The sequence below is a fragment of the Mastigoproctus giganteus genome, chromosome 2 (genome assembly GCF_048544385.1).
Source record: "Mastigoproctus giganteus isolate SK-2022 chromosome 2, ASM4854438v1, whole genome shotgun sequence".
Taxonomy (NCBI): Eukaryota; Metazoa; Arthropoda; class Arachnida; order Uropygi; family Thelyphonidae; genus Mastigoproctus; species Mastigoproctus giganteus.
In genome coordinates this window covers 22,964,949-22,992,462 of record NC_143576.1, presented here as the reverse complement: position 1 = coordinate 22,992,462, position 27,514 = coordinate 22,964,949, and the positions used below count along the sequence as shown (strand labels likewise).

The following is a 27,514-nucleotide window of genomic DNA, read 5'->3' as shown; positions in this document are numbered from 1 at the left end:
TTGGACGCGTTGCAGATGGTATGAACTCATTTGGTTTGTTGACAGTATCCTCCATACAGTGGATTGGGAAATACCCAGTCGTTGGCATATCGCTCGAGTACTCGTACTCGGATTGCCTTCTGAAAGACGTAGGACATTCTTCTCATTGTCTGGCGTCCTCGTCATTTGCTCCCGATTCATGGTACTTCTCGTGAAACAACCAGTCTCACGTAACCTTCTGTGCACACGTGCGAAAATCGTATGATGAGGAGCACGCCTGTGCGGGAAACGTTCCTAGTATAAGCGCAGAGCGGCGCACCCATTACAGTCCGCAGCTCCATACGCGAGGTGCATGTCGACCAGTTCAACGTTTGAATACTCGTCCATCCTACTGCCTCGAGAACCGGTTTGCAAATGCTGACTTCCAGCAGGATCGCTGTTCATGCGGCCTCCAGTTCAACGTCCTCTACCGCATGACGAAGGCATTTCGGACCCTGCAATGCTATGTGATTACGATTCATCTTTGTGTCCCCTACACCTCCTGCAAGTTTGTCGCACTGGTAGTGAATCAACCTGTATAAGCAGGAACTTCACTAGTGATGTCTAGTGGACTAATGCGATCCATCCCCTTCCTTCTAGTTTTAATATAATCAAAGAATTCTTTACTGCATTTCTTTGCATTCTTTGCTATAGACTGCATCAACTGTCTTTGCTAAAGACTCTACATCATTGCCTAACTCCTTTGAGACTTGATTGAAAGTTATTTTAAATCTGTTGTAGACTTTTGTATTGCCTGGTAATCTCTATTTAGGAAATCTCTCAAGAGAATTTAATGTGGATTCAACAATTCCAACAACAACAACAAAGAGAATTCAACAATTTACGACATCACGAAAAATTCTAATTCTATAACAGAATTTGTGTCGATTATGGATGGTGAAGGAGGATCTAGCAGGAAAAAGATTATGTCGAAACCTGAAAATGCCGTTTTAGAGAGTGCTCTTTATTTGTGGTTTCTTCAGAAGTGAAGAAATTCTCGGCCTCTAGTCTCATCAGTTCATCTAACATCCATTTAGGTCTAATCCTTGAACAGTATCTCTTAGTTGGTATAAAATGCCTAGTAGCTTCTGCAGAAGGATGAATGCTTCTCATTTAGAATTTACTGTTGGTATCATTATCAGTTGGTCACATTGCAGAGAATTTAAAAATTGAGAGCACTATAGTCATCTTTAAGAAAGCAAAACCCTGCCCCCTCACTCCCTCGACAATAGTGACATCTTTAAGTAAATTCCACATGAATATACTGTGATTACTGTTATCTAGTGGATCTTGTATTTGCAGATTATGATCTTAATGCATGAAGAGTCACTGCTGCTAATCAGATGAGGTATTGCATTCTCTTGTTCTCTCTCTCTCTCTCCTTCCCTCCCCCCCCCCTCTCTCTCTCTCTCTCTCTCGTTACTAACATACTGATGTAGAATACAGTCATTCACTAAATCCACAAAATCCTTGCTACTGTGTGAGTGACCAGCCAACAAATTCCAGTCAATATATGGAAAGTTGAAATTCCCAATTATAAGACAGTCTGATTTACTGGCCCAGTCTATCTGTCTGTGCATTATATTCATCACAGTCATTAGGCCTGTTGCACATCCTACTTCATTTTTGTTTTTCTAATGCTTATGTCACACCAAGTTGACTGAACTTATTATGATCCATGTCAGCTGGGTACATTGCCTTAGATTTTATGTACTTCTTAACTAAGAGCATAACTCCTTCCCCGACTCATGTCCTGTTCTACCCTCTCTCTCTGTCCTTTCTATACACATGGTGCTCCTCATATTGAAATTCTTCATCCTTTGTATCTGGGTGATACCACATCTCTGATATCCCTACAATGTCTGCCTTTGATCACTTAACCGGTACTTCATATTGATCAAATTTATTTATTATGCTTGTAGCATTAGTGTGCATGTAAGTATACATGCAATTGTTTTTACTCTTGGTAGCCTTAACATAGCCCATGTATATCCTTGTTCCACAAGGTCCCACAGGAGGTCTGAAATATCTGACATCTTGCTTTCCAGGCTGCAGAATTTCCCCAGTAAAAGCATTGCAGGGATCACTTTCACCTCTGACTGTGGCTGCTGTTAAACCAGTGTGTATCCCCCCCCAAATCTAGCAGTTTTCCGACCTTTCAAGCATTGCCTGAAGAGCATCTGCAAATATTCTTGCACCCCTTGTATTTAAGTGTATCCTGTACTTGTGAAAACAGTCTCTCCTCATCGCATGGTCTGTTAACGAGCACAGACCATGCTCAGAAAAATTCTGAGCCTTGCGCAGTCTGTCCTGGGTTGAACTGATTCTCTGAACTGCCCTTGAAGTAATTTAATTAGTGCTTGAAAAAGGAATGGGACTGTATGTCTGATGTTTTGTATTTAAGTGTATCCTTTAAGTGTATCTCTTGTATTTAAGTGTATCCTGTACTTGTGAAAACAGTCTCTCCTGTTAACGAGCACAGACCATGCTCAGAAAAATTCTGAGCCTTGCGCAGTCTGTCCTGGGTTGAACTGATTCTCTGAACTGCCCTTGAAGTAATTTAATTGGTGCTTGAAAAAGGAATGGGACTGTATGTCTGATGTTTTAAGATCTTAGTTATAGATTTTAAGGAATACCGAAGAAGCTCAACAAAATTAAATATTTATATGGAAATATTTTGTTAGATAGCTTAATCTTGCATATTTGTTATTTTAATTAAAGAGCATAAGTCTACTTTTTGCAGTTATTATTATTTTTTTAAATTAAACATTGTTTTATTAGGTGAAACACGAACAACAGATGAAAGCAATCTGTCTGCTGAGATATTGGCAACGTAAGAAATTTTTTTTTACATTAGTATTTTTATCAAGATCAGTCTGACTTATGGACTAAAATGTAACAATTTTATGTTTTGATTCACCTTGTAATGGAAGTTGCTTGAATATTTCCTTTCTTTCTCCTCTGTGTGTTGTCTCCTTTGCACAGTGTGGCAATTGAAAAACGAGTCTGATGTTATGGAACAAGTGCGGTTCTGCTATCTACTAGAAGTAAACATGAAATGAAAGAGTGATTGTTCCTCAAGCACTGCAATCAAGGTCAGTGGAAATTGCTGCCATTTCAGAAGTGTGATATGCACTTTGTCGCTGGGCAATGTCACTCGAGTGGCATAAATGTTTTGCCCATGGAAGAGAATCAATGGAAAATGAATATCCAGGCCCAGCAAAAATGGTTTGAATGCCAGAGTTGATTGAAAAGGTGGGGGAAATCATTACCAATGGCCAATGCTCCAAATGAATTCAGAAGATCTGTGCATAAATAAGGCATAAATAATCGACAAATAATAACCAGGATTTGAAGAAAATCAAAACGGCTTGTTCCACATTCATTAACAGATAGCTAGCAACAGGCATGAGTTAAACACTGTAGAGAACTCATTGCAGCTGCTGAGAGCAAACCTGGCTTCCTGAATTGAATCGTTATGGGTGAGGAGACATGATGTTTTCAGTACCAGAACTCAATAAAGTGACAAAGTGGTGAGTGGAGGTCAACAAACTTTTCCAAAGCCAAAACGTTCATCAAGAAAGGTCTAAAATCAAAACCATGCTCATCGCATTCTACAATAACAAGGGAATTGTACACAAAGAATGTGTGCCCAATGAGCAAAGTGTTACTGCTGCCTAGTATCTGGACATTTTGAAACGTTTGTTGCAGAGAATCCATTCTGTGCAGCCATCAGTATGGAAAAGACAGCAGTTGGTTCCTCTTGCATGGAAATGCACAAAACCACAAGACTCTCATTGTTCATGAGTTTTCATCTAATAAAAAACCCTGCTTACTGTTGCACCCGCTGTATTCACCAGACTTAGCCCCGTGTAACTTCTTTTTGTTCCTGAAGCTCAAGGCACCACTGAAAGGCTAGCATTTTCACGACGTTGACACAATTAAAAAAGCTGTGACGAGAACATTAAAAAGTATACCAGTTGTGGCCATCCACTGGTAGTTCCATTTGCTTCATAATCATTGCATGCACTGTGTGGGTACGAGAGGAATAAAGCAAGGTTAGTTTACTCGTAATGAGATCATTATTTTTTCTAGCATTAGTCTCATTTTGTAATTGCCACACTGTGTATATAATTCTCTGTAGGATGTCAAGAAATCACACATGCAAAACATGGAATGTTGGCTGGCAGAAGACTATTGCGAATGGAATATTGCCAGCCATCTTTCTCTACAGAGCAGCCTCAGTGTCCTGTGAGGAAGCATCATGGAGAAAAACAGCCTGCAATATCATTTCACATATATAATTTATGTGATATTTTTTTTCCTTTTTGTGTATACAAAAAGGAAAAAAAAAATTGTGAACGAGGAATATAATAATAATATGATTAATAGTCACCTCATTTAGCACAGAATTTTAACAGGGTAAAATGACAATCACAGTGGGTGTAGTCATTCCTGCATATAACAAACAGTGCATTAGTTGAGGCATATGATGCAAGAAAGCAAGCATATACAGCATCAGCAAAAAAAAAAAAAAAACCCCTTCCCATCTGATCACATCAAATGTTTGTCTAGTTCAGCTTTAAATTTATTTAAGCTATCAACTTCCACTGGCTAAAGGCAAACTTCTGCACATCTATTCTACAACTGTCTTTCCTCAATTTGAATCTATGCCCCTTCATGTTCTTAATCTGAGCAAGTGGAAGTATGCCATCAGCATTGAGCCTGCTCAAATCATTCAAGGCCTTGTATGCCTCAATCAGATCACCTTGGCGCCTCCGTAGCCAGGTGGGAAGGAGCAACAGTGCGTAGCACACGCTTCTTGATTAGACCAGGGTTCGAGCCCGTCACCACCAAATACGGAGGATGCGGAAAGGTCAGGGAATGACCACCGCATATTCCCGGAGCAATATGGCCTTAGTTGCCAATGTCCTAAAAACCAAACAACAAACAAACAAACAATCAATCAGATCACCTTGCAGGTGCCTGGTCTCCAGAAGCTACAGCTTGCAGAACTTAAGTCTTTCTTGGTAGGAGCAACCCTTTGTTCCCTTCATCAACCTCTTTGCCCTTCTCTTTATTAGTTCCAGTAGCTCTACATATTTCCTAAAATGAGGCCTCCAGACTTCAAGGTATGGCCCAACCATTGCCTTATACAAGGGGATAATTGCCTTCTTATGCCTGCTAGCAAAGTTCCTGTATCTCATTGACAAGATCCCATTAGCTTCTCTGGCAGTCTGTCTGCACTGCTCAGAAAACTTCATATCTGACTGCACAATTACCCCAGGTCTTTTTCATTCTCCACTACTCTGAGTGTAGTACTGTACAGTTGGTACGTTTCTCTTGGGTTAGTGCTACCCATATGCAGTAATTTGCATATGTCACTGTTAAACTTCAGTTGCCAGTTATCAGCCCATCTGCCTAACTTTTCTAGATCCTGTTGCAGTACCATACTGTCATTAACAATCCTGCAAACTTGGACATTAAGCCTGATATACCTTCATCGATATCATTGATAAATACAGAAAACAACAATGGGCCCAGCACTGAACCCTGGGGGACTCCACTAATAATTAGTCCACGTAGAGCGGAGTCCATTTATTACCACTCTCTGCTGTCTCCCACTCAACCATCCCTTTATGCATTGCAGCAACTTATCCTTAATGCCATACCACTCAATGCAATTTGTACAGCTGTCTTCTGTGTGCAACAGTATCAAAAGCTTTTCTGAAACCCAAGTTTATGATAACAAAATTATTTATTGCATCCAGTTCCTTTGTGACCACATCGTAGTATCTAATCAAATTGGTCAGACAAGACTTCCCCTTAACAAACCCATACTCTGTCTGAACTATTACTGCAGTCTTGTCTAGGTGATTATGCATAATTTTTTTAAATGTTGCTCCATTATTTTACATGAAACAGAAGTTAAACTAACAGGTGTATAATTATTTGTGTCACCCTGTGAACTCCATTTGTGAATTGGAGATACATATGCACATATCCAGTGGATGGGGACCTGCTGCGAATCTAAGGATGCTTTCATAATCATGGCTATGGGTTTGCTTACTTCCCTCGCTGCCTCCTCCAATGTAACTGGGTGCATTATAGCCTTAGTTGCTAATGCGCCAATAAAATTTAAACCAAACCAAACCAATGTAACTGGATAGATTCCATCTGCCCCAGGTGCCTTTTTTATGTTTAACTTCAACAATTTCTCCTCCACTTTGATCTCCGCTATTACAAAATCATTTAGCTTCCTGTTAGAGTTTAGTAAACTTCTGTCCTCCCCTTCCTTACAGAATTCCTCATGTGGGAATGTAGATGCAAAATACTCACTCAGTTTGGCAGCTATCTGAGCAGGATCATCAACAGTCGAACCACCAACATCAAGTGAACCAATTTGATTCATCCCTTTTCTTCTAGAGTTTACATAATTAAAGAAGTCTTTTTTGTTTTTCTTTGCATCCTTTGCCAAGGATTTCTCATAATCAGCCTTTGCCTGCCTAACTTCCTTTGTGACTTGATTACAGACTAGATATAAGATGCTATTGCTGTTTGCCCAATCAATGATGGCATCTTGCAGGAGTAGTCATTTACTGGAACAGGTGTTTAAAATGGCCGTTGCACAGTAGGCCTCAGCACATCAAGGTATACCTACTACTTGCATACTAGAACATGTATACAAAAGCAATGACTATATGTTGTTTAGCTGCCAGTTCTCCATACATCAGCACATAGTTCTGGCTTCCTGCAGAGAAGATTTTCACCCCTAAACAGGCAAGTGGATTTTCTAAATTTTCTTCCATAGACTGGTAAAATTATTGTAATTATTTTTTTTTAGATGCATATTCACTGTTTTTTTTATGAAATGTTGGATTCAGTAGCTTTGTGTTTAATTGAATTCAGAGGCATAACTAGGATATATTGAGTGTGGTCTCAATCACAAGCACCTAATGGAGCTAATGGCTTAACTAAATGTATAATTTATTTTAAAAACATGGCAGCCATTATATAAATCAGTTATTATAAAAACATCTCCTTTTTATAAAATCACCATCTCGTGGATAATAATTTAATATTGTAATTAATTAAAAATGTAGCCTTAATTAATAATATAACTATAATTCTAATTATTTTTATGAAAACCATAGTGCATTTCTGATATTTGGCCATAGGTTTCAGAATTCCTCATAACACTTCTGATTGAATTAAAAGTTAATTTTAATCTTAAATCTGAAAAGAGTTCAGTCAGTCTTTCAGCTTCAGTATCCATCACTTCTTTATTTTGGTAATTTTGGTTTTCCACAAATGTATTGATTATCCACTGATTTTCCAATCATAGGTTTTTTTTCTGGTGGTTAGCAGTCATCAGATTTTTGAGAAAGTGCTTCCAGGTTTTCACACAACACTTTTGAAGCCTCTAATATTCGGTTTATAATTGTTTTCTTGTGTTACCTTCAACCGGCTCTTACAGCATTTTTTATTGTGTTTATTTTATAGTTCTGGCTTCCTGCTTCCTGCATCCTGACATGGCAGACATAATGTACATTTTTGTTTATTACTTCTAGGTCATGGTATATTCAATAAAGATTTATTTAATTATTGTAAAAATTGAAATGATTCCTTGAGGATTCACCCATTAATATACATAGCTATAGTATATCTGAAAAACATGCAAGTTTTGAAATCCAATCTTTGTTGCAAAATGGTCCCTAAATAGTACTAGCCAACTAGATTTTACCTCCGCTAAAATATCAACTGTTCACAGCCAGTTTTTATGTGCAGATTTAAATATGATCCTTAATTTCACATCACATTATAATTTCTACATATACAGAATTTTGTGTTTACCAGTAATAATATGTGTACATTACTATAATTTAGGGAATTGGATAAATAATAATAGCTGCTTGTGCTCGTGGATGACAGTAATTTTTGGGAGGTTAACGTGTTAACATTAGCATTAGTGTTTTTAGCTCGCTTTTCTTGCACACACAATGCAAGAAAAGCGAGCTTATACAACATCAACCACAAAAAAAAAACTTCCCATTTCACCCATCTCTTTGCTCCAAAAGTTTATCCAGTTCTTCCTTGAATCTGTTTAAGCTATCAACTTCCACAATGACAGATGGAAGTTTGTTCCAGCAATCAACCACTCACTGGCCAAAGGAAAATTCCATTATTCATATTTTCTTGACACACTATAAATCTGTGTATTAATGCAGGTGTTGACAATGTTTGATTCAGAGGGTCATGCCATCTCTCCAAACACTTTTCATATGGCCATCAGAAAGATTGTAAAATAATTTTTTTTCCAACTGAAGAAATATATATTTCTAGGATTACTATTACAGAAATTCATGTTTCATTATATTTATGTAAAATATTAGTTCCAAGCCCATGAAACTACTTATTTGAAAACCTCTTGGCATGTGTTCCAAATACATGGGGATTATACTACTTAGTCCATGATTCCAAAACATGGAGATGAAACTATTTATATTAACCCAAAGTGAGGGTATGAAATTCTGATTCACAAGTGAATTTGGTTTGCAATCATTTTAAAATGTTTGTAGTATGAGAAGTTTTGAATGTTCCTCATTGAATTTTATTATTTTTTTATTTTTACTTGGTTGTTGCAATGCTTGCAGTTCTGCACTCCATTGGGGGGCCTGTTGCTTCAGCGATTGTAAATTATACAGGGTGGTGTACAAAATGTTTACACATTTAAATATTTCCTAAGAAAATAATTTATTCATTAATTGTTACAAATGTGATGAACGGTCATGCTTAGTTTTTTGAAAAACATTATTATTTTACCACATGTTCAATATGTCTTCCAGTTTGTTGAAGGAATTAGTATTAGTAGTGGCAAATGATATAAGAGAGCAAGCTTATACAACATCAGCAAAAAAAAAAAAAAATAAAAACACACCTTTCCCATTTCATCTGACACCATCCAATAGTTTGTTTAGTTCTTCCTTGAATTTATTCAGGCTATCCACTTCCACAACATCAGATGGAAGTTATTCCACCAATTAACCATCTGCTCTCTAAAAGCATATCCACATATCTATTCTGCAACCATCCTTTCTTAATTTGAATTTGTGTCCCCTCATGTGCATAGTCTGAGCAAGAGGAAGAATCCTATCAGAATTGAGTTTTGTCCAAACCATCAAAGCCTTAAACACCTCAATCAGATCACCTCACATGTGCCTAGTCTCCAGATGCTGCAATTTGCAAAATTGTAGCCTTTCCTGGTAAGAGTACTTGTTAGTTTTCCTCAGTAATTGTATTGCTTTTCTCTGCATCCATTTCAACATATCCAAACCCTTCCTAAAATGATGCCTAAAGTACTCAAGATGTGTCTTGACCATTGCTTTATACAATGGAGTAAACACCTTCTGACAAAACCCTATGTCCTGGTGGCCTGTCTGCACTGCTCAGAGAACTTCATATCTGACTTCACAATTACCCCAGGCATTTTTCAATTTCTACTGCCCTGAGTGTAGTACCACACAGTTGGTACATAATCTGGGATTACTGCTACCCATATGCAGGAACTCCCCGACTTACATAAGGGTTGCGTTCTGTTGGATACTGCATAAGTCAGATTTTGCGTAAGTCGGGATTTCCCCATACTTGTGCAGCACTTGCAACTGTGCTCGCTGAACTTATTGAATCAAAAATAAATAAATATTCGATGAATATTCCAGTTTCCTCTAGCATGCCTAGTTTTTGTCACAAGAACAATTACACAAACAAGAGTATACCACTGACATTCCCATTCAGCCAACCTACATGAATATATATATAGGAACTCCCCGACTTACATAAGGGTTGCATTCCGCGGAACACTCCGTAAGTTGGAATTTCTCCCATGCTTGTGCAGCACTCGCAACTGTGCTCGCTGAATTGATGAGCCTCCGTAGCCAGCAGCAGTGCGTAGCACACGCTTCTTGATTAGACCGGGGTTCGAGCCCGTCACCACCAAATACGGAGGATGCGGAAAGGTCAGGGAGTGACCACTGCGTATCCCGGAGCAATGTGGCCATAGTTTCCGATGCTCCTAAAAACCAAATAACAAACAAACGCTGAATTGATTGAATCAAAAAAATAAATGTTTGATGAACATGTAAACAGAATTATTTATTGTATTTATTCAATTTTTTACCTCATGCAGAGGAAAAATTACAAAAGCGTGCAATTTAAAAAAAATTCAAAATTATAAAATTACAAAAAAAAGAGAGGAGACAACCATAACATAACGTCAGTAAGTTTTGCCTCTTGAGCATCGTTGCCAGAATTGACGTCTTCAGCTGATAAGTTCGCTGCTGCGGAGGTTGAGAGCTGTGAAAGAACATATGCTTTATGAAAAAACATATTAATGGATGACTGGACGGTGGCTTTCTTTTCATCGTAGATTTCTTTGTAGTAGCAAGCAAGCAAGCATATCATTCACCCCTCTGCTAACTTTTAAGAATTGTTTGCTGTCAGGATCCATCTTCTCAAACCTTGCCATTGCCGATGCAATTTCACGAAATACCATTGCCATCTCTCTGGTGATGAAGCATTTCAGCTCCTCATTTGGTTCATCTTCAGCTTCATCAGCATTTTTTTCTATCACTATCGCTGCCTGCAAGTCAATAAGTTCTTCATTAGATAATTCTGTCTCTTCTTCTTCTATTAACTCCTCCACGTCTTTGGCATCAATCTCCAACTGAAGTAGCTTTGCAACCTTTACAATCTTATCTGTAACCTCTTCATATGATTCGTCTTTTTCAAGTTCTTCAAAACCTTTTATGTGCCCATTTTATGGGCACATTTTCTTCCATGTGCAATTTGAACAACTTTTAGTAATTTCCGCCCAGGCCTTATTAATGTTTAAGATGGCATGGTAAACATTGTAAGATTTCCAACAGTTTCTTAACATAAAATCTTTCTAATTGTCTACTGCAGACAATTCCTGAGCAAATGTTGTGCGTAAATAGTATGCTTTTAAATTCGAAATAACACCCTGATCCATAGGTGAAGTCGTGTTTGGCGGTAGAAATATGACTCTCACATTCGAATTGAAATCATCCAGATGTGTAGATGGACCAGGAGCATTATCTAATAGAGCAAAATCTTGAAAGGAACGTCATTGTGTTTACAATATTTTTCAACCTCTGGAATGAAGCAGCATTTAAACCAATCCTCAAAGAGAGATATTGTTATTCATGCTCTCTGGTTCGATCATAAATGCATGGGTATGGTGGCTTTATCGATGCCCTTAAATGCAGGAGGATTTCCGGAATGGTACATAAGCAGTGGTTTAAATCTGTAATCTCCCGCTGCATATTAGCTCCAAGCAGGAGCGTGGCCCTATCTTTTGATGGCTTGAAACCTGGCAGTGTATGTTCGATCCGGCATTTTTTTCCAATTCAGAGCAATCTCGTCAATGTTTAAAATTTGCTGCGTTGAATAGGCCTTAGTCAATAATTTTTTCCAACTCATCACAAAAAGGGCACCTCCGTAGCCAGGTGGGAAGGAGTAGCAGTGCGTAGCACACGCTGCTTGATTAGACGACCGAGGTTCGAGCTCATCACCACCAAATACGGAGGATGCGGAAAGGTCAGGGAATGACCACCGCATATCCCGGAGCAATATGGCCTTAGTTGCTAATGCTCCTAAAAACCAAACAACAAACACAAACTCATCACAAAATTTCTCTGCAGCTGCAGAATCGGCACTGGCAACTTCACCGCATACTTTAACATTGTGGAAACCAGCGCGATGCTTGAACCTATTAAACCACCTGTTGCTTGCCACAAACTTGGGTTGGGGTTCACTATACTTATCCTTAATATCTTTATAAATACTTGTTGCTTTTGCTTGAATGGTCATTAGATTCAGGGGCACTCGCTTCTGAATCTGATTTTCCATCCATTTTATTAACAGCTGTTCCATCTTCTATATAGCATTTGAATGTTGTTTTGTGATCACTGTTGATCTTAAGTGCGTTGATCCTTTGACATGTTATTTTATAGGCGCACTGTCCTTTAAAATAGTATTCACTGTTGAAGCAGCGAGACCTAATTCCCTTGCAATAGATGAAAAACTTTGTCCTGCTTTGACTTCTCAATCATTTTCATCTTCATTTCTAAATCAATTATGTTTCGTTTCCTGGCACTGCCAGCACTTGCACTTTCTTTTAGGCTCTTTCTCTTCATCATTGTAATACGTAAATAGAAATGAAGAGCAGTTTCTGAAATTTAGTTTTTTATATGTTTGAAGACTTCACCATAATATTGTAAAAGTCCACACAATTGCAATTATCAGTATTATCGCAAATGCAATAAGATTGAGTTTACTACTCATTTATAATTAGATGCACTAACAGAAAAGCCCAATAAACCAGAAAGTGCAAATCGTTTTTATTGTTTTTTGGTTGTGACCTCCAGAAACATGGTTTAGAAAAATATCACCAAGGCGTTCAAAATTGGTTCTTATAATGGGAACATATAACGATGAAAGGGTAGTGCAATTTCCATTATAAATACAGTCTGTCCTCGTATAGCACGATAGTTGTGTTCCTGGAAACCCTCGTGCAATGCAAAATCGTGCAATATAAACAACAGGCCCTATGGGAAAAAAGGGTTAGGTGCCGGCCACCCAAGATTGAACACACATTTGTTACCAAAACATTACCAAACACAATAAATAATCGTAATAAAATACTTACGTATTTTATTATGATTAAAATACATAATAAAAAATATTATAATTTTTTATAATATTTTTATTATTATTTTATTATAATATAATATAAAATACGTAAGTATTTTTTACGAATAAAATACTTACGTATTTTATTACGACTATTATGTAATAAAATATTGCTAATGCTTTTGCTTCTATCGTAAGCAAACTTGATTTTTGTTTGATTTTCTATCCAAACAGATGACAGCCGTTCCATCTCTTCCAATTCTTTGTGTCTTAATCTAATGGATTTTAATTACACTGCGTTGTTCTGTTCCTGCTATGAAATGTTTTATTTTCTCTGCATTCTTTGTAATTCTCGGCGTTGCCTCATTTAGGTCTGAAAGCACGTGCAATATCACATGGCCTTTCATTTCGCTCAAAGTGTTTCACAATTTAATATTTTTTCTCTATCGACAGAGGCGGACTGGCCATAAGCCTGACCGGGGAAACCCCGGTGGGCCGGAGGCCGGTGTGATTTTGGCCATAAACGCTATAAATTTTCCCGGGTAAGAATTAGATCCAGTCCGCCTCTGTTTATCGATATTGCTTTTCTTTTTCTCTCTGAATCTGTAGTGTCTTCACCAGGATGCTTCCTTTTCACACCTTTTAAGTATTTTACTCATATTTAGGGAATAAAGCACAATTACAAAATGAGGAGGCACGCTTGATACACATAAACAAAGCTGTGCACGTGTAGCAACTGAATAAACAACACCGTAAAGGCAGAGATACACTATTAACACCTCACATTTTACTAAAACATTTCTAGGGTTGACTACCATAAAACAATAAAAACAATTTCCAATTGCGTTTCGGCTAGTGGAATCTGTTATAAACTGGTAGTAAACTTGATCTAATTGCATTTGCGATTATACCGATAGCTGGAATTGTGTTGGTTTTTACGTTATTATGGTGAAATGTGTTTCCCCTTCACTGATATAAAAAACAAATACATTTCAGAATCTTCTCTTAATTCTATCCTTTTGCGTTCGGTTGGGGTGACTGTGCGTTCGACTGCCATTTCTTGTAAACACAAAGGCAAATCGTGCATAAGCGAATTTGTTTCATGTTATATAAGATATCGTTCCCCTATTTATAAATCGTGTATGATCAAATTCGTGTAATATAAACACATGTTATACGAGGACCGACTGTATGACATTTTAGAGAGATAAATAGCTTAGTAATATAGCGAAATTTTCAACTTCCAAGGACTTGGAACAAATTACACACACAAAAAAAAAAAAAAAAAAAAATGTGTTATTGGATTCACATTACGATATTTTCATGATACCTCCATTTATTCCTACGGGATGCAAAATACGTTTCCACGATATTTGTAAATTTGCACCGGCTGGCAAAAACTTACGTAAAGTCGAATTTATGTAAGTCGAGTATTACGTAATTCGGGGAGTTCCTTTACTTTGCATTTGTCAACAGTAAACTTCAGTTGCCTCTTCTCAGCCCACCTGCCCAACTTTTCTACATCCTGTTGCAGTAGCATACTATCATTACTGTCATTAACCACTCTAAAAACCTTTGTATCATCTGCAAACTTGGATATTAAGCCTGACATGCCTTTGTCAATATTATTAATAAATACAAAAAAACAACAATCTGCCTAACACCGAATTCAGGCGAACTCCACTAATAACTTTAGTTCCTGAAGAGCAATGTTCACTCAACAACTCCATCTTTTCCCACTCAACCATTCATAGCAGTAACTTGCCCTTATTGCTATGAATGGTTGAGTGGATAAGCAATCACTTAAGAGCAGTAACTTGCAAGTTACTGCTCTTATGTGATTATGTGAGAAAAGTAGCCAAAACTGGTGGGGCAGTTCTGTTGCACTAAACCATGCATTCTGCTTGTTTATGGTTTTGTCCAAATAAAAATGAGATTTATCAAAAAAAAACAGTATTTTGTAACACTGCATTTCTGTCCATCTGGCAAATTAAGTCTTCTCTGCTTATCATTTTTGGAAAGTATATGACACACTGAAACTTTTACGAGAACATTTTCAAATCTAATTGAAGCATAGGATGAACTAGGATGCCAAGATATTCCAAGTTAGCAAGTTGCTTTTCTTGTTGACTTTCCTGGACTACACACTGCATTGCAAGTTGGAGGACTCGAACATTTTATAGAGAATGAAAACCGACCTTGTGAAGTTATTTTCATTCCTTTACTCATATCAGACTCTAGAATAAACAAAGTATGGTGTTTCTTTGAGATGCCCAATGAGTTTCAAAAAAAGCACAAAATCTCCTCTATGCAGAAATTATACTCATTATTTCTGTAAAAAAAAAGGTGGGGGGGGCAGAAGTATAACTTTTGTTTTCTTTTCAATTGTGAGGTATAACTTACCTGCCATTCTTCTGTGGTAGCAGCTTTACAAATATGTAGAGTACTGTGATTTATAACTGCTCTGTTGTAAAAAAATTCCAAGGAATTACTGCAGATTACAACCATCTCTAAATGAAATTCATTTTTAAATAATGATTCAAATCTGTCAACATTTCCTGCACTACCCTGTATATGATTGTGAGAAACTTTATCTTTCCAAAGTGGTGTTTCCTCATATCATTTAGACTCACAATATGATTATCAAGTTCTTTGCTAAAGAAACTTCATGATGTATGTCTTTCATTGTCTGCCCATAATTGGTTGATAGTCAGTTATTCAAACAGTATGTCATGTAAACTTGAAAAGTAGGCTACCCTCCCAAACCTGAGGCTTAGAGTGTGATGTTAGGAATTCCATACAAATACAGCTTTTGACTACAGACTTGGTAATTACAGCATGTAGTTGACTCGCAGAGTGACATTAGGAAATGGTGCCTCCATAGCCAGGTGGGCAGGAACAGCAGTGCATAGCACAAGCTTCTTGATTAGACCGGGGTTCGAGCCCATGACCAACAAATACGGAGGATGCAGAAAGGTCAGGGAATGACCACTGCATATCCCCGGAGCAATATGGCCTTAGTTGCTAATGCTCCTAAAAATCCAAATAACAAACAAACAAACAAACATTAGGAAATATGCTGCTTTGGGAAGATAGAGCAATTTCCTTGGTCATGTATAATTTACAATTGGAGTTATGCCTTTTTTTTTTTTTCCATAGTGGTAACAGTGCTTCACTGTTCTGCTGAAACAATGTACAACTTTTTTTATTAATTGATGATCTGTGTACTTTGCCGCCATTGCACCTTATAGTATTAGTTTTCGATAATCCAGGCAGGGCTGACTCCCAGTGTTGCACATATCCAGGCTTCTTTCCAAGAAAAAAGGATCTTCATGGGGGGGGGGGGATTTTCAAAGCATAAAAAGTCACTTAAGTATTCTATAATCTAATAAGTTCTTGAATTTCTCATGTGTGACACCTCAGTTTGTAACAGGCTCTGCTTGTATTTGTTTTACTTACACTATTCATTATGCAACACACTTGCCCTTATTTTAGGTCACAATGCTGGGTCAAAATTCAGAGAAATCATATTTAATGTGGATTTTAATACAGAGCATGATAAGTATTGCTAAATTATTGAAGTTCTCCTGATAGTCTGTTTGAATTTTGCTCACCAAAACAAAGTACTTGTTGTATTTGTATAGCTATGTAGAAAACATAATATTGTCAGTGCCAGAATATACTTAATCCCAGTTTCAAATTGGAGTTTGAACTAGAATTATATTGGAGGAGGCTCATGATGCACACACAGATATTGGCAGCTCTTCTGAGGTTAACATGTCAGCCAGTTAGTGATTTGATAATTCCAATTTGATCATACCAGAAGGTTTAACATTTGGAACTTTTTTGTGAGATCAGGATTCAAGAACCTTAGAGCATTGAGTATTTTGTATTTGAAGGGGAACCACTGAGTCTCCCCCCCCCTTCCTGCACCAACTCTTGCACTCTTATTATTGGGGAATTATAACTTAACACATTAACTGTAACCTGTGGACTGGTCACTTACATGGTAGCATAACATTTTAAAGAAACAACTATGTAGAATTGATCATAATGTATTGCTGCCTGATATATTTAAAGATACAACTACTGTCAGGGGTAAAGGGAATGGATTTTGCTTTTAGCATGAGAATTAGTAAAGGCATATGATGCAAGAAAGAAAGCTTATGCAGCATCAGCCAAAAAAAAAAAAAAAAAAAAACTGCTCCCATTTCACCCCTCCGTTCGTTCCAAATACCTGTCCAGCTCAGCCTTAAATTTATTTAGGCTATCAACTTCCAAAACAAGGGATGGACATCTGTTCCACCAACCAACTACCCGCTGGATAAAGGCAAATTTCCGCACATCTGTCCTACATCTGTCTTTCCTCGATTTGAATTTATGCCCTCTCAGGTGATTATTCTGAGAAAGAGGAAGAATCCCATCAGCATTGAGCATGCTCAAACCATTCAAGGCTTTATACACCTCTATCAGATCACCTTGCCAGTGCCTAGTCTCCAGACACTGTAATTTGCAAAATTTAAGCCTTTCTTCGTAAGAGCAACCCTTTTTCCATTCACTAATCTTGTTGCCCTTCTCTGTACTCGTTCCAGCATCTCTACATCCTTCTTGAAATGAGGCCTCCAGACCTGTATATAGTACTCAAGGTGTGGCCTGACCATTGCCTTATACAGAGGAATAATCACCTCCTTATCCTGCTAGAAAAATTCCTGTCTATCATTGACAAGACACCATGAGCTACTCTTGCAGCCAGTCTGCGCTGCTCAGAAAACTTCATATCTGCCTACACAATTACCCTCAGGTCCTTTTCATTCTCTACCACTGTCAGTGTAGTACCACAGAATTGATATGTTACTCTGGGGTTACTGTATCCCGTATGTAGTACTTTACATTTGTCAATGTTAAACTTCATTTGCCACCTCTCAGCCCATCTGCTCAGCCTTTCCAGATCCTATTGCAGCAGCATACTGTCAGTAGTGTGTCCTTAACAACCCTGCCAACTTTTGTATCATCTGCAAATTTGGACATTAATCTTGATATACAATCATCAATATCATTTATAAATAAAGAAAACAACAATGGACCCAACACTGAACTGTGAGGGACTCCACTAATAACATTAGTCCACGATAAGCAGTGTCCGTTGATTACTACTCTCTGTCTTCTCCCCCCTCAACCATCCCTTTATCCATAGCAGCAATTTGCCTCCAGTGCCACACTGCGCCAATTTGTGCAGCAGTCTTCCATGTGCAACAGTATCAAAAGCCTTTCTAAGATCCAAATATATAATATAATATCAAAGTTATCTCCTGCATCCAGTTCTGTTGTGACTGCATCATAGTATCCAATCAAATTGGTCAGGCAAGACTTTCCCTTAACAAAACCATGCTGTGTCCGAGCTATAACTGCAGTCTTGTCTCTATGATCCTCAGTGCTTCTTTAACCAGTGCCTCCATTGATTTTCCTGGAAAAGAAATTAAACTCACAGGTCTATAATTACTTGTGTCAGCCTTTGATCCTCCTTTGATCCTCCTTTGTGAATTGGGGTCACATTTGCACAACTCCAGTCCATGGGTACTTCCCCTGAGTCCAAGGAAGCTCTCATAATTATGGCTTAGGGTTTGCTTACTTCCTTTGCTGCCTCCTTTAATATAACTGGATAGATCCCATCGACCCCAGGTGCCTTTCTTGTGTTTATCTTCAACAATTTCTCCTCCACTTTACTCTCAGTTATTACAAGATTCTCCAGCTTACTGCCAGAGTTGAATACACCACTGGCATTCCCCCTCGCTGAATAACTCCTCATGTGTGAATGTCGATGCAAAATATTAATTTAGTTTGTTAGCTACCTGAGTAGGATCATCAACAGTTGAACCATCAATATCCGGTGGACTAATCTCATTCATCCCTTTCCTTCCGTCTGTTTTTCTTTGCATCCTTTGCCAAGGATTTCTCATAATCTGCCTTTGCCTGCCTAATCTCCTTTGTGACTTGGTTACAGACCAGCTTATATCTATCATAGGCTTCCATGTCACCCATTAATTTATATGCATCCCATGCATTTTTCTTCTCTGCCATATGTCTCATTAGTTCATTTGACATCCGTTTAGGCCTAAACCTTGAACAATATTTCTTAGTTGGTATGTAAAGCCTAGTAGCTTCCAAGATAAATTCTTTGAATGCTTCCCATTTTGAATTTGCTGTTGGTAACATCATCACTTGGTCCCACTGTATAGAATTTAAATACTGTCTCAGACCATCGTAGTCGCCTTTATGAAAGCAAAAACCCTTCCCTCTATCTCTGATGGAAGTTACCTCTTTGAATAAATCCCACTTCAGCACACTGTGATGACTGCCACCTAGTGGTTCCTTTATCTGCAGATTCTTAATGCTTGAAGAATCACTACTGATAATCAGATCAAGAGTATTACTCCCTCTAGTTGCTTCCCGAACATGCTGATGTAGAAAACAGTCATCCAATAAATCCACAAAAGCCTTGCTAGTGTGTGAGTGACCAACCCACAAATTCCAGTCATTATCTGGGAAATTAAAATCCCCCATTATAAGACTCTCTGATTTACTGGCCCACTCTATTTCCCTGTACAATATCTTATTATACTCATCAGAGTCATTAGGCCTATAGCACACTCCTACTCTCAATTTTGATCTCCCAATGCTTATGTCACACCAAACTGATTTGACACTGCACTGTCCAGTGATGTCGACTGGCTTCACTTCCTTGGATTTTGTGTGTTTCTTAACTAATAGCATAACCCCTCCTCCCTTCCTATCCTATCTATCCTTTCTGTATTCATTGTACTCCCCAAATTCCAGTTCTGCCTTTCTTATATCTGTGGGACACCACGTTTCTGATATCCCAACAATATCTACCTTTGATGTTTTGAGCAATACCTCAAATTCATCTGTCTGATATAGTTAAAGATAGAACTACTGTCAGGGGTAAAGGGAATGGATTTTGCTTTTGCAAAGGTGATCACAATGGTTTTAGTTTTGAAATTCTTTCCAGTGTTAACAAATGTAATTGCTAAATGTGAATTTTTCTTAGACGCTGTTAGGCTTTTTGTATCAAATAAGAGATACTGTTGAAGATTAGATCTAAGATAATTGATGAAACTAGCAGCAGAGAAGAAAAATGTGTGGAATGATTATAATTCATCACAGGGACACAGAGGTGTACAGTAAGTATAAAGAAGTTTGCAGTCACGTTACTAAGGGAATAAAGGCAGGCTAAGGCAGAGTATGAGAAGTCTTTGGTTAAGAACATGAGGAAAAGTAGCAAAGAATTCTTTGCTTATGTTAAGAAGGAAACACTAGAAGGAAAGGGATGAGCCACAATTAGTCTGTGGAATAAAAATGATTTAGCTATGATCTTGTTCAGGTTATGACAAATTGGATAAATATTTTCCATCATGGTCCTTGAGGTTGTCACAGACATTCTCTCAGATATGCCAGACAAGCTGTTCTTGCTCCCTGGGAGTCTAAAACGCTGATGGAACTGATATTCGGGTGACACTTAAGTCAAGTGGACCCAATTTCGGCGAAGTTGTCGGAAAAGTATCGGTAAGGGTTTCCACGTGTTTCAACTCCGCTACTATTCGTAATTTTCCCGCCTTTGTGATACGATAGTTATATACCGTACTAGAGAGCGTTAGTTGAACTTCGTTAGCAGTTAAATTGTACGTTTAAATAAATACATATAACGACTTAGATTACAAACATAATATAATTAATTATATTTAACATAATTAATAACATAACATAATTAATTAATAAATTAATAGAATCATGACTCAGACCAGAGCAGCAAAGCAAAAGGCTCAAGCTAATGGAAGTGCTGTGGCTCAGAGCAGAACTGAGGGGGGCAGTTGTCCTCTGACTCACAGCCTTATAAAATGCACTGTTTGCTTGATGTTTGCAGAGCAATCGGGTATGGGACATGATACTGCCAAGGGGGATGTCTTTGTGTGTGCGCGATGCAAGGAGTGTATCGATATCAGGCACAACTCGGCGTTCTTGTGGGCCTATATGAGAGCTTGAAGGACAGGGTGGATGCCCTCGAAGAAACTAAATTGAGGGGACCATCAAGCTCTCAGCTGCCCACATCAACGCCAGAGCTTGCACTTGGGCATCGCGTGACACAGAGGCAACACCCAAGGCAGAATGCGCTGGTCCCGAAGGAGCTAGTAGTTGTTGGTGACTCTATTGTCAGGGAAACGGGGAACATGCTTTGTAAAAAAGATAGGTGGAACAGGACCAGGGTATGTCTGCCAGGGGCAAAGGTTGATGACGTTGTAGAGCGAATATCATCTTTTAAGGGCACAAAAGTGATATAGTTGTACACGTTGGCACTAATAATATTAAGAGTAGGAGACCGGCAGAATTACTTAACAAGTACAGGTCACTGTTGAACAAAAGCCGAGAATTAGGGTTGAATTTGAAAGTGTCTGCAATTCTGCCTAGACATGATAGGAGGGAGTATATGATGAGAGCCTTCTCGATCAATTCGGCCGTGGAAAGATTGTGCAAGGCTCAAGGGGTAGAATTTTTTTCAGCCTGGACTGTACTTGTTAACAGGAGAGATTGCTTCTACAGGGATGAGATACACTTAAATAGAAAGGGTGCAAGAATATTTGCTGATGCTATCGAGGCAGTGTTAGGTGGGTCAGAAAACTGCTAGCTTGGGGGGGGGGAGACAAAGACCAATAGATTGACAGTAGCCACTGGCAGAGGTGAAAGAGATTCTTGCACTGCTTCTATTAGAATGAGCAGAAGCCTGAAAAACAAGATGCATGGTAATTCAGAGACTGCTGGGAGCCATTGCGGTACAAGTAAACACATGGGTTGTGTTAGGGTAGCTAAGAATAGAAACAGGTGCAGGTATACTTGCGTGTACACCAATGCTAGGAGTTTAGTAAATAAATTTAATGAATTTGAGGTATTGCTCAAAACATCAAAGGCAGATATTGTTGGGATATCAGAGACGTGGTGTCACACAGATATAAGGGATGCAGAACTGCAATTTGGGGAGTACAACGTCTACAGAAAGGATAGACAGGATAGGAAGGGGGGAGGGGTTATGCTATTAGTTAAGAAACACATAAAAACCAAGGAAGTGAAGCCAGTCAACATCGCTGGACAGTGCAGTGTTGAGTCAGTTTGGTGTGACATAAGCATTGGGAGATCAAAATTGAGAGTAGGAGTGTGCTATAGGCCTAATGACTCTGATGAGTATAATAAGGAACTGTACAGGGAATTAGAGTGGGCCAGTAAATCAGAGAGTCTTATAATGGGAGATTTTAATTTCCCAGATATTGACTGGAATTTGGGGGCTGGTTGCTCACACACTAGCAGGGCTTTTGTGGATATATTGGATGATTGTTTTCTACGTCAGCATGTTCGGGAGGCAACTAGAGGGAGTAATACTCTTGATTTGATTATCAGCAGTGATTCTTCATGCATTAAGAATCTGCAGATAAATGAACCACTAGGTGGCAGTGATCACAGTGTGCTGAAGTGGGATTTACTCAAAGAGGTAACTACCATTAGGGATAAAGGGAAGGGTTATTGCTTCCGTAAAGGTGACTACGATGGACTGAGACAGTATTTAAATTCTATACAGTGGGACCAACTGATGATGTTACCAACAGCAAATTCAAAATGGGAAGCATTCAAAGAACTTATCTTGGAAGCTACTAGGCTTTACATACCAACTAAGAAATATTCTTTAAGGTTTAGGCCAAAATGGATGTCAGATGAACTAATGAGGCATATGGCAGAGAAGAAAAATGCATGGGATACTTATAAATTAACACATGACACAGAAGCCTATGATAGATACAAGTTGATATGCAACCAAGTTACAAAGGAGGTTAGGCAGGCGAAGGCAGATTACGAGAAATCCTTGGCAAGGGATGCAAAGAAAAACAGCAAAGAGCTCTTTACTTATGTAAACTCTAGAAGGAAGGGGATGAATCAGATTGGTCCACTTGATATTGATGGGTCAAGTGTTGATGATCCTGCTCAGGTAGCTAACAAACTAAATGAATATTTTGCATCGACATTCACACATGAGGAGTTATTCAGCAAGGGGAATGCCAGAGGTGTATTCAACTCTAGCAGTAAGCTACAGAATCTTGAAATAACTGGGAGTAAAGTGGAGGAGAAACTGTTGAAGATAAACACAAGAAAGGCACCCGGGGTGGATGGGATATATCCAGTTATATTAAAGGAGGCAGCAAAGGAAGTAAGCAAACCCTTAGCCATAATTATGAGAGCTTCCTTGGACTCAGGGGAGTTACCCATAGACTGGAAATGTGCAAATGTGACCCCAATTCACAAAGGAGGATCAAAGGCTGACACAAGTAATTATAGACCTGTGAGCTTAACTTCTGTTCCAGGAAAATTAATGGAGGCACTGGTTAAAGAAGCACCGCAGGATCATTTAGACAAGACTTCAGTTATAGCTCAGACACAGCATGGTTTTGTTAAGGGGAAGTCTTGCCTGACCAACTTGATTGGATACTATGATGCAGTCACAAAAGAACTGGATGCAGGGAATAACTTTGATATTATATACTTGGATCTTAGAAAGGCTTTTGATACTGTTGCACATGGAAGACTGCTACACAAATTGGAGCAGTGTGACATTGGAGGCAAATTGCTGCTATGGATAAAGGGGTGGTTGAGGGGGAGAAGACAGAGAGTGGTAATCAATGGACACTGCTCAACGTGGACTAATGTTATTAGTGGAGTCCCTCAGGGCTCAGTGTTGGGTCCATTATTGTTTTCTGTATTTATAAATGATATTGATGATGGTATATCAAGCTTAATGTCCAAGTTTGCAGACGATACAAAGGTTGGCAGGGTTGTCAAGGACACTACTGACACTATGCTGCTGCAACAGGATCTGGAAAGGTTGAGCAGACGGGCTGAGAGGTGGCAAATGAAGTTTAACATTGACAAATGTAAAGTACTACACATAGGAAACAGCAACCCCAGAGCAACGTATCAACTCTGTGGTACTACACTGACAGTGGTAGAGAATGAAAGGGACCTGGGGGTGGTTGTGCAGGCAGATATGAAGTTCTCTGAGCAGTGGAGACGGGCTGCAAGAGTAGCTCATGGAGTATTGTCAATGATATACAGGAATTTTTCCAGCAGGGATAAGGAGGTGATTATTCCATTGTATAAGGCAATGGTCAGGCCACACCTAGAGTACTGTATACAGGTCTGGAGGCCTCATTTCAAGAAGGATGTAGAGCTGCTGGAACGAGTACAGAGAAGGGCAACAAGATTAGTGAATGGAACAAATTGGTGCTCTTACGAAGAAAGGCTTAAGTTTTGCAAATTACAGTGTCTGGAGACTAGGCACCAGCGAGGTGATCTGATAGAGGTGTATAAAGCCTTGAATGATTTGAGCATGCTCAATGCTGATGGGATTCTTCCTCTTGCTCAGAATAATCACCTGAGAGGGCATAAATTCAAATTGAGGAAAGACAGATGTAGGATAGACGTGCGGAAATTTGCCTTTAGCCAGCGGGTGGTTGGTGGTGGAACAGACTTCCATCCCTTGTGGTGGAGGTTGATAGCCTAAATAAGTTTAAGGCTCAGCTGGACAGGTATTTTGAACGAACAGAGGGGTGAAGTGGAAGTTGTTTTTTTTTTTTTTTTTTTGGCTGATGCTGCATAAGCTTGCTTTCTTGCATCAAATGCCTCTACTAATGCTAATGCTAAAGTCCGGACGGTCTATGACAGCCAAATCCTCTGCTTGCACCTTCACGATGGTGGGACTGTTAGTAATCCTGGGTATAACCTCCATGCCCAAGTACATGGTGGGTGACCACCCAGGTGTGAACCAACGTAAGCAGGGGTCGAGGTGTGGTGCCCACACCACATGGAGGAACGCCGCCCCTCTATGTTACCAGGCAGTACTAGGTGGTAGATGACTCTCATCAACCGGTGAAATACCACCACTTTGCTTATTGGAGGCTTGAAGTGGTGGAACACATGATTAGTCTCTAGAGCTAAGTTCCGGCCAACCCTTCCCTATCTCTTGCATCATGCAGTATGATTGATGATTTTTGAGGTTATGATGAATGTCGTGGTGAGATCCAATATTCCTTACATTTCGAGAGTACAGCTCTAAAACGGTGTTCGCAGGCCGTCCGCTGGATAGTACACCGGATGAAACCTATTGGTAACTCTCTAGGAGGCTTCCGGATCAGCTAGTGTATAATCTGGCTACCTCTACTCTGCCAGATAGTGACTGGAGGGAGTCCGAGTAGTGTGTATGCGGGAAGCATTGTCGAGGCCACGTTATGTCAAGGATCTGGGTATATTCTTACCACATGTACGCCATATCCAAAAATTTCATTATTTCATACAGCATGTCCCACCCACTTTTTCTTACTATTGAATACACCATGAATTGTCAAAATAATAGAGCAAGCTTACCTGCGAAAAGATCTAAACCTCCCAAGGACTTCCTAATTCATTTCACAAATATACGTGGTCTCAATTCCAATCTCAACGATGTCCATTTCCACTTGCAGTATTCCAAACCCCATGTACTTTTTCTGACTGAATCTCAGTTATCAGTTGATTGAACTACTGCTCATCTCAGATGTCCAAATTATTTGCTGTATGATTCCTTTCGCCTCAAAGGTGGTACTTGTGCATATGTCCGTTCTGATATTCCCTGTCAGAGACTTGGCAATTTGGAATGTCCTCTCTCTGATCTTCTCTGGCTTAAAATCTCTCTACCTCATTGTGTCAAATTCATCTGTTGTCTCTACCGTTCTCCCAACTCCACTAATCACTTGGAGCTCTCTGAATTCCTCTCTTTGCAACTTGACTTTCTCCAGTCCAGCTTTCCTAACAGTGAAGTAATTTTCCTTGGTGATTTTAATGTTCACAACTCCAGCTGGCTTCCGTTTTCTAGTCACACTGACCCAGCAGGTCGAGATGCTGAGGCTTTTGCAATTACTAATGACCTAGCACTGATTGTTCATTTACCTACAAGAATACCAGACAATCCTAATCATACAGCCAATATGCTTGATCTTTTTCTCACAAACAACCCTTCTAAATACACGGTCGAAGTGAGAGCTCCTTTAGGCACTTCAGATCACAACTTGGTGATTCTCTCTTCTCCAATGGAACCTTTATCTCATGGCTATTCCCAACCTCGTATTGTTTGGCATTACAAGAATGCAAAATGGGATGACCTGTGAGACTTCTTTCCTTCTTTTCCTTGGTCTGATTACTGTTTCAAAACTTCTGATGTCACGTTTGCTCAGATCGTGTCATTGAAATTATTTTTGCAGGAATGGAATCCTTTATCCCACACTCCACTTTAAAATGTCGTCCTTTATCTAAACCTTGGTTCTCCAACAAATGTGCTAAGGCTGTCCAAGAGAAGAACGTTGCATATCGTAATTGGCTTGTTTCTGATTCTTCAGTTTCATTTTCTGCCTATACCAAAGCTCGCAACAATTGTAAAGCAGTTATTAATCAGTCCAAACTAGAGTTTGAACAGGCTAAGAGTAGAAAACTTGCTTCTTGCCCTAATGGTAGCCGAGCATTCTGGTCTCTTGCCAAAGCTATTGGCCGCAACTTTTGCCCATCTCTGCTCTCACCTCTGTCCAAACCAGATGATTCTGTTGTCACTTCAGCCAAGGATAAAGCTGACCTGCTAGCATCCCATTTTTCTTCCAGCTCATATATTAATGATCTTGGTAAAACACTTGCCACCATTCCTAATACGCTCCATTCAATGCCTTCTTGTGGTCTTCCGTCAAAAAGATATCAGAAGGATTTTGATGAATCTTGATGCTAAGAAAGCTCCAGGTCCTGATGGTATTTCTCTACTTGTTCTCAAAACCTGTGCTCCTGAACTTACTCCTATTCTTTGCCGCCTTTTTTCACTTTCTTATTCCAAAGGTGTTTTTCCTTCTGCTTGGAAATTTGCTCATATCCAGCCAGGTTCCTAGAAAGGGTGACCAAATCCCTCCCATCCAATTATCGTTCCATTGCAATTACTTCTACTCTTTCTAAAGTAATGGAGAAATCAATTAACCGGCAACTCTTAAGCTACCTAGAAACCTTCTGTCTGATCAACGATCGCCAGTATGGATTCCGTCAATGTCAATCCACTGGTGATATTCTGGCTTATGTCACCCATTTATGGAATAATTCAATGGAAAGGTTCGGTGAAACACAAGTAGTTGCTCTTGACATCTCAAAGGCTTTTGATCGTGTTTGGCATAAAGGTCTTCTAAACAAGCTTCCATCTTATGGTTTGCCAACTGTTTTTAGTAATTGGTTATCCAGTTTTCTCTCTGATCGCTCACTGAGGGTGATGGTAGATGGCTCTCTGTCTTCTAACTTCTCCACTAATGCCGGTGTCCCCCAAGGTTCAGTTCTTTCCCCCACTCTTTTCCTCTTGTATATCAGTGACCTTCTTCCATTGACTGGAAATCCTATCCATAGTTTTGCCGATGATAGCACATTGCATTCAACTTTCCATTTTGAGGAACCTTGTCCTGCTCAATCAGCTTCAAGTTTTTGAAAATCTGCTGCCAGTTCCTTAAATGCCGATCTTCAGGTATTTCTCCAATGGGGCAAAGACAACTTAGTTGATTTCAACCTTTCTAAAAGTTTTTTTCAACCCTTTCTTTCAGTCTTGTCTTATATCTCGCAAAAAGGATTCTTCTGCTCCTATGCTTATCTTTAGTGACACTCCGATTTCTAGGCAAAATGATAT

At 39.1% G+C, this 27,514-nt stretch overlaps 1 protein-coding gene across 1 annotated transcript in view; it reads left to right on the top strand.

Moving 5' to 3' along the window:
* Positions 1–27,514, top strand: part of LOC150089219 (protein phosphatase methylesterase 1) — a 273,882-nt gene that overhangs the window by 121,386 nt on the left and 124,982 nt on the right. The window contains exon 5 of the mRNA XM_090390380.1: positions 2,800–2,851. Within this exon, the coding sequence (XP_090246506.1) occupies positions 2,800–2,851 (52 nt within the window). The remainder of the gene's footprint in view (positions 1–2,799; positions 2,852–27,514) is intronic.